Below are 7078 nucleotides of genomic sequence, written 5' to 3'. Positions count from 1 at the left end.
GGAAGAGAAGGAGAGTCCCTGTGAGCGCGTGGTGAGAAAGAAAGGAGAGACCGGAAAAGAAGGGGAGGGGGGCATGAAGGGGCGTCAGGTCATACAGGCGCTCTCCGGTTTCGTGCGTGACTAAGCCGGCAGCTGGAATAACCTGTCTAGCATAAATTACAATACAGCCGGGGAGGGGAGGAGAGGAGAGGCTATGGACAAGCCACCAGTGCTAGTTCTCTTTCAAACACACTAGCACACACGCACTGAGAGTCACACTCGCTGCCGTAAATAATCTCTCTCACCTATGCCAGCCGACCCCCCCCCCCCCCCCCTATTTTCTCCGATAACGCTGGCGGAGCTTCTCAAAATGTCGGGGTGTCGAGTGTTTACAACAGGACACAGTGGCGTCTCCGCTATTTTCAGCACAAACTATGACGTGTGATCGTCATGGAATCATGGCCAACTCCACACCTAATTACCACACGTATACGCACACAGGATAACTGGTACCTTTATTGTCAAATATACAAGAAAAAATGTGGCGATGTCACTCAAAAAGGCCAGGCTTTTGCTCACACTTTCAGCAGTCAGTATTTTAAAAACTTGTAACAGCATTTGATTTTTTTTTTTTTACTTTCCCTCCCGTCTCACACTTAGCTACTAGGTGTCCATTTACTACTATAAATTGATGTCGAAGCCTAATTGCTTCAGACCAATCGATTGGGGTGGGTATTTCCCCCCCCCCCCCCCCCCAAGTTTTAAAAAATCGGATGGGGGGAGACAATGTTATGTATTGTGGTTTTGAAATGTTCTTGAAAATGATATGCGGCAATTTTAGTGGCTTTATATGTGATCTGCATTTTAAAAACCTGCAGTTTGACCCCCATAGCAATGCATCTGTGTACGGGAGTGAAAGTAAAAAATTACCCTGCATTTGGTCACATGATATGGAAAAGGACGTGTGGATATTTATCTTAACATTGACATAATATTCAAGTGATCTCAACTTTCAGTTTTTAAATGTCTGGAAACAGAGAAGTCTGATTACCCGAAGAAAGAAAAGAACAAACAGGAAGAAGAAAAAAAAGAGTAGAAACTACTTCTGGATGGGTACTCACGTGCTGTGTGGCTAGGCGTGTGAGTGACTCGGCAAAGTGCTGGTCCACGGCAGCCACAGTGTCCACAGACTCCTTCAGGATCCGCTCCTGGTTCTGTTTGTGTTCCCACTCTTGTCTCTCTTTCTCCTGCCTTTCCCGCTCTTGTCTCTCTCGTTCCTGTCTCTCTCGCTCCTGCCTTTCACGCTCTGCTTTTTCACGTTCAGCTTTCTCTTTCTCCAGACGTTCCCTGAGATAGGCATGAAAGAACAGGACAAGTATTGAAACTCTCTATTAATTAAAAATGTACGTTTTTAAACATGGGAGGGGGAGGGTGGCGGCAAACAAAACAAGACCTTCTAGAGAAGACAGCGCAGAAACCAAGACCAAGATCTAATCATGTCATCTGTAAAAACTTTACAACTAGCCTATTAAATCCCACTGAATTAAAACACGTAGCAATCCTAAAGAAACAAGAAACAAACCACCCGCAAAGTTCTGATTAAAGATAGAACAATCGAACCTTTTCTTAAAAACACTGGGTCCTCCCTACAAGTAAACAGATTATCGGTGAAAGGTGGGGGGGGGGGTGCGCACATACACACATAACGCAAAACAAACACCCAAAAGGAACATTGCTGTCAGTGCAAAAAACAAATACACTTTTATAAAACTGACGGCTATTACAGAAATTTGATCAAATACACCAACTTAACTACTTCCTGATACACATAGATCTACATAAAGCTCAGCAACGTTCGCATTTTTACCTCTGTTTACATCTAAACAAACGTACTCTCAAACCATCACTTACTAAAATACATATACAGCACGGCTACAAATCACGTCGTTGTATTTCAAATGGAAAGTGTTAATGCCAACGTAACAACAATAGCCATCATGAATCACTTCACACAAGACATCAAATAAAGCAACACAACACGGCCCACTCGTACTAGGAACAATATGCGACTTGGAAAAGAGTGACGTGTCATTCGCTTAGAAAAACTCCAACAATCCCACAATCAGGAAACATCTCGTAAGAAAGCCAGTCCCGCGTGCTGGGGGGGGGGGGGGGGGGGGGGGCCCTGTCCGTGTACACAACAGCCAGCACAGACAACACACCGAGTCGTGTGTTACCGTTCCGACTCCCTCGCGACCAGCGTGTCACTGTGACAACGACCGACGGCCTCGTTTCTCGAGGTTGAGATAAAAAAAAAAAATCTAGACTTAGAACGCAGTGCGAAAGCGAAGCGCAGGTGATAACACGGCAATATGGCGCCGTCGTGCTAACTGTCACGTCGCCACATACACAGCATACGCTAGACACGATAGCTTCGAAGAAAGCTCTGTGCTACAGCAGCACTGAGCACACCATCTGGATAGAATAATATGGTGACTTAGTTCCACTAGTCAATAAATTGAGAAGGGGACTCCCTTTTAAACTGGGCCAGCAGGCGAAAACGATATTTGAGAGAGTAGTCGTGTGTGTGTGAAAGCGGGTGGGCAAGAGGGCGTATGTACGCTAGTTCAAACTTTGGCCACTCGGAATTGTTTCCATTTTTTTTAATAGTCTTTTTTTAAGGCAACATACTGACACAGCAAAAATTAAAACTTATAAAGTACATGTACTGGGAACATGAAAGGTAAAATTACGAGAGGAAAAATATAACTACAAAAAAGACAACAACATAACAACAAGCAAAAACAACCAGTATTTTTCATTTGAGCGCGCATGCTTCATTTCTAAAAATGACATTTAGTATCTGTCCAGGTAACAGCTGCAGGCTATCCCTGTCACTATCCCTTTCATTTCTCTTAAAAAGGAATGAGCGCAACACCTGGAAACCTCTCCCTCTTTCGACTAACACAAACACAAAGCACACATAGACAACACACACACACGGAGTTAATTCAGACTGACGTCAAACATTTGATGAAGCCAGAGACATTTGAACAGTAATATACACTAAAAGTGGGAGCGGACCTGTCATCCTGTTTACATTCCGATACTGAATTTCATTTAGTTCCATCAGGCAACACGGGCGAACACAAACTAATGACAACAACTTTTCATGAACGGCACAACATATTTCTCTCTATCAATTGACGCTAAACACCAGATGTAATAATTTTTTTTTTTAATACATAGGTGGTATAAAGTAAGAAAATGGTGGGTCTACCCTTACACCTCTTTTCTTCTTTCGAAGGAGTAAGTATATAAACTAAGCAAATCAAATGATGTTTCGTACTGAAAAGCTGTCTTTACGTTAAATTCAAGTCTCCGTGGTCCCGCCTCACCCCCTCCTCGTGAGCATTATTTCTGCCAAGGAACATTTCGTATAAGTAAGGAAATAAAATGAGGCAAATCTAAATATGGACATTATAAAAATTATAGGACAAGTAAACACAATCCTGCAATGTCAGTCACGTGCAGATAGTGAGAAACTCTGTTCAAGTGATACTTTAGTTCCTTGCGACCTTGACTACTATGCGCACTTGAAACAACTAGCAACTTTATCGGTGATCCCTACGTACACCAATAAAGAAGCACACAATAAACAAATTAAAACAAACGTTTGGTCTGCAGTTCGAAAGAGGGTCAAGTTGTAGTTTACACGGTGCCAACAAGATAACAGCCATATTTGATCAGGGACACACATAAGAACAACACACTAACACTTGACAATACAAAAAGCGACCACACAGGTCTACTACCCCCATAAAATATGTCTGAGTGTGCAGGTAGGTTTTTTTTAAAATCCCACAGATATTACCAGTAGTAGAAATATGTGCCTAAACCATAACACATTTGAATGGAGAGTCCAAAGAGTGCAAAATACCCATGAAATGGCGAAACCAGACAAGTCATTCCCCTATAATTACAAAGTTCTATTGCTCAGTACCTACCTTCGAGAAATTTGACGATGAAACACGCCATGTCAACTTTTAAAAATGCAATTCTCTGTATATTTTGACAATGACTCCGAATAGTCTTATAATTTTGAAAATACAGATGGGACATTTGGTTTCTGACCTCATGGTCATAGTAACTCAAAACGGCCAAAAAAATGTCAAATACAGCTTTGTAATTCTAAGGTTGGGAAGAGTTAAAACAACAACAACAGAAAGAAACCTTATTTCAAATGTTAATTTTAAAAAACGTCTCTCACCGCTCAATCATCTCTTTCCGTTCCTTCTCTCGTCTCTCCTGTTCTAGACGATCCCGCTCCCTCCTCTCCTGCTCCAACCTCTCCCTCTCCCTCCTCTCCTGTTCTATGTGCAGTTGCATCTGCTCCCTGTGCATGGCGGCTAAGTCGCCAGCCAGAAGGCTCTCCTGGCTCTTCTGCGCCCAGGGCTGGGCCAGTGGGGCGGTGGGCAGTTTTCGTTGCCAGATGGCTTCGAACGTAGCTGTCGGGTAATTCATGAGCTGCTGGTGTATGGCGGCCAGATGCTGTTGCTGGGCGCGTACAGCCGCCATGGTCTCCAGCGAGTAGCCATGCGGTAGTGTGAGGTGAGGGGACATGGAGGGAGGCAGCTGAGGGTTGCTCGTGTAGGCCAAGGTGCTGGGGAGGCTGCTGAGCAGGCTACGAGCAGGCAGTTGTGGGGGCACTCCGGGGACACCGGAGAAAGCAGCGGCAGCGGCGGCGGCGGCGGCGGTCTGTGAGGGGGTAGAGGCGCCGGGCACCGCGGGCGGCACCGACGGGAAAGAGGATTGGTTCATCTTGTGCTGGGCCGTTAGAATGTTCGGTACATTACTCTGAACGGGGTTCTTGCGCATCAGCTCGGGATCACGATAGGGGTTCACCGCCTCATAACGGTCCACAATAAGGGGACTGGAACCTGGGCTGCTCCGCGAACTGCGGATGTCGTCTAGGCGAGAGCCGGGCCGCTTGTCCTCTGTGATATGAGGAGGAAGCTGCCCGTCACTGGCTCTAGAGTCGGCGCGGTCCTCAGTGGCTGGCGTGGTAGTATTGCTGCGGGCCACGCTAGACTGGACACACGTGAAGGCGCTGTGGCGCTCGGAGATGAAGTCAGCCTTGGACAGACTCGGACTCGACTCGTTCAAGTGATAGGCTGAATAACAAGGGGAAGACTTCACACGGTCTATTAGAACTGGAGGTTCAGAGCCCGGGGGTTTTCCATCTCCGTTCACAGAAAATTGCTCAAAAGTTTTAGTCCTTTTTGCTAGTTGTTCCGTCAGTGAACGATTCACATCAATACCTTCTGACACGGAACCAGTTTGTGTATTGGGCGATGGGCTGATATTCCTTCTAGCCCTCAGAATTTGCTTTTTAAAGTTCATGTCCTCGTTGCCTTGTTCTGGATGCACTACACTTACACTATTGCTACTGGCCTCACTCACACCAACACATTTCTTGTCTTCCCTGCCAGTTCCAAGAAATCTGTCGGCAATTTTGGGCTTCACGCTACCAGCAGTTGTAAGTTTGGAGGGTGTGTGACTTTGGTGATCATGTTTGCTGCCTCTAGCGCTCTGGCTGTGCCCAGGCGGGCAAGAACTAGGGCTCAGCACAGACACGGGCCCATCACCTGCTTTGCTCACCACTGGACCGGGAGCACTGATAGTGGGTGTTACTGGACTACTACTACTGACAGTTGCCTCAGGCTTGCTGCCATCCTCACAGGCAGCAGCAGCAGCAGCAACAGAAACAACACTGGCCTCCGACGCAGGAGCCGGGCTCGCACTGAGTTTCTCACCACTAACCTCGACTTTCACACTTTCCGGTGGCGCGACCTCCGGCTCTCCACTTTTTACCTCGGCCGCACCACTTGTCTCAGACTGGGAGACACTTTCTTTTGAGCTGACCTCCTCACACACAGGTGGAGTATCCGGTGACTGGGGATCTTCCGCCTTCCCTGTAGCTGTGGGCTCGGTATTTTGTTCTTCGAGTTTCTTTTCGCTACTTGGCGGGGGCGGTTTCCTGCTCTGTCGTGCCTTCTCTCGAAGCCGAGGAACTTTCTCCTTAGTCACTGAAGATCTCTGTGGCTCTTCCTCAATGCGCTTCACCAACACATTACACGTCTGTTTGCAGACGGGAGGATTCAAGTCCAAATTCTCTTCACTCTCAGATTTTTTGAGTTTCTTTCCAGCGGGAGGCGGTGCCTTACTGCGAGATGATTTTGCTGCAGGCTCAGGCCTGCGCTTGGCCGCTGCTGGTTTTTGGTTCTTGGTAGGACTCGCACCTGTAGATGGGGAAAAGGCAAAAAACTGTTTTAAAAAAATGGAAAACAAAACAAAAACATATGACGATGATGACAATGATGGTGACAATAAAAATAAACTAGAAAGCCGATAACAAACCTCTTGGCACTGAATGGAAACGTTCAAACAGAAGATGGGAAGTTAAGTGCAGAAAGACATCAGCATGAATTGCATAACATTAACAAATTTACCTTTGTTAGTTTGAGTAAAGAGAGAAGGAGAAGGAGATGGGAAAGAAATGTTTAGCTTTAATAAACATTTTACGATGGATTGGACACACTTTCAAGAAGGTAAGCAGCTGCGCATAACAAGAAGAATGTTAGATTGGAACCCACAGGGTAAAAGACCATGTGGGACCCGGAGAAGAGTCACGGAAATGGAGGTACAGAAAAGTGGGAAGACATGTAGTGACATCAAGCGACTAGCCCAGGATAGGGAAAGGTGGACAGTGTTTGTTCGTGGCCTATATCCTGATCCAGAGTAAGAAAGGCAATGATGATGAAGCGCTTTACGGCGCTTGCAACACAATCAAGATAAGTATGAGTCGAAGACTAGAGCTGTTATAAGAAAGTAACAAACACACACACACACAAAGACAGATAAGGACGACAGATGCTTTTTATAGGAAAAAAGGAGCAAACCACACCAAAGCACACATCAACCACCTGTACGGAGAGAAGTGGAATGGGACAGACAGACAAACAGACAGACAGACAGACAGACAGACAGACAGACAGACAGACAGACAGACAGAGAGAGAGAGAGAGAGAGAGAGAGG

At 46.0% G+C, this 7078-nt stretch overlaps 1 protein-coding gene across 1 annotated transcript in view; it reads right to left on the bottom strand.

Moving 5' to 3' along the window:
* LOC101861260 (probable JmjC domain-containing histone demethylation protein 2C) overlaps positions 1-7078 on the bottom strand; it is a gene marked incomplete in the record, with an annotated part of 102788 nt that overhangs the window by 23187 nt on the left and 72523 nt on the right. Inside the window, 2 exon segments of the mRNA XM_005091091.3 lie at positions 1101-1326; positions 4250-6281. Coding sequence (XP_005091148.2) covers positions 1101-1326; positions 4250-6281 — 2258 coding nt within the window.

This window comes from Aplysia californica, unplaced genomic scaffold, assembly GCF_000002075.1.
Source record: "Aplysia californica isolate F4 #8 unplaced genomic scaffold, AplCal3.0 scaffold00025, whole genome shotgun sequence".
Lineage (NCBI taxonomy): Eukaryota > Metazoa > Mollusca > Gastropoda > Aplysiida > Aplysiidae > Aplysia > Aplysia californica.
Note: the sequence above shows the minus strand (reverse complement) of the source record. Positions and strands in the feature narration are given on the sequence as shown.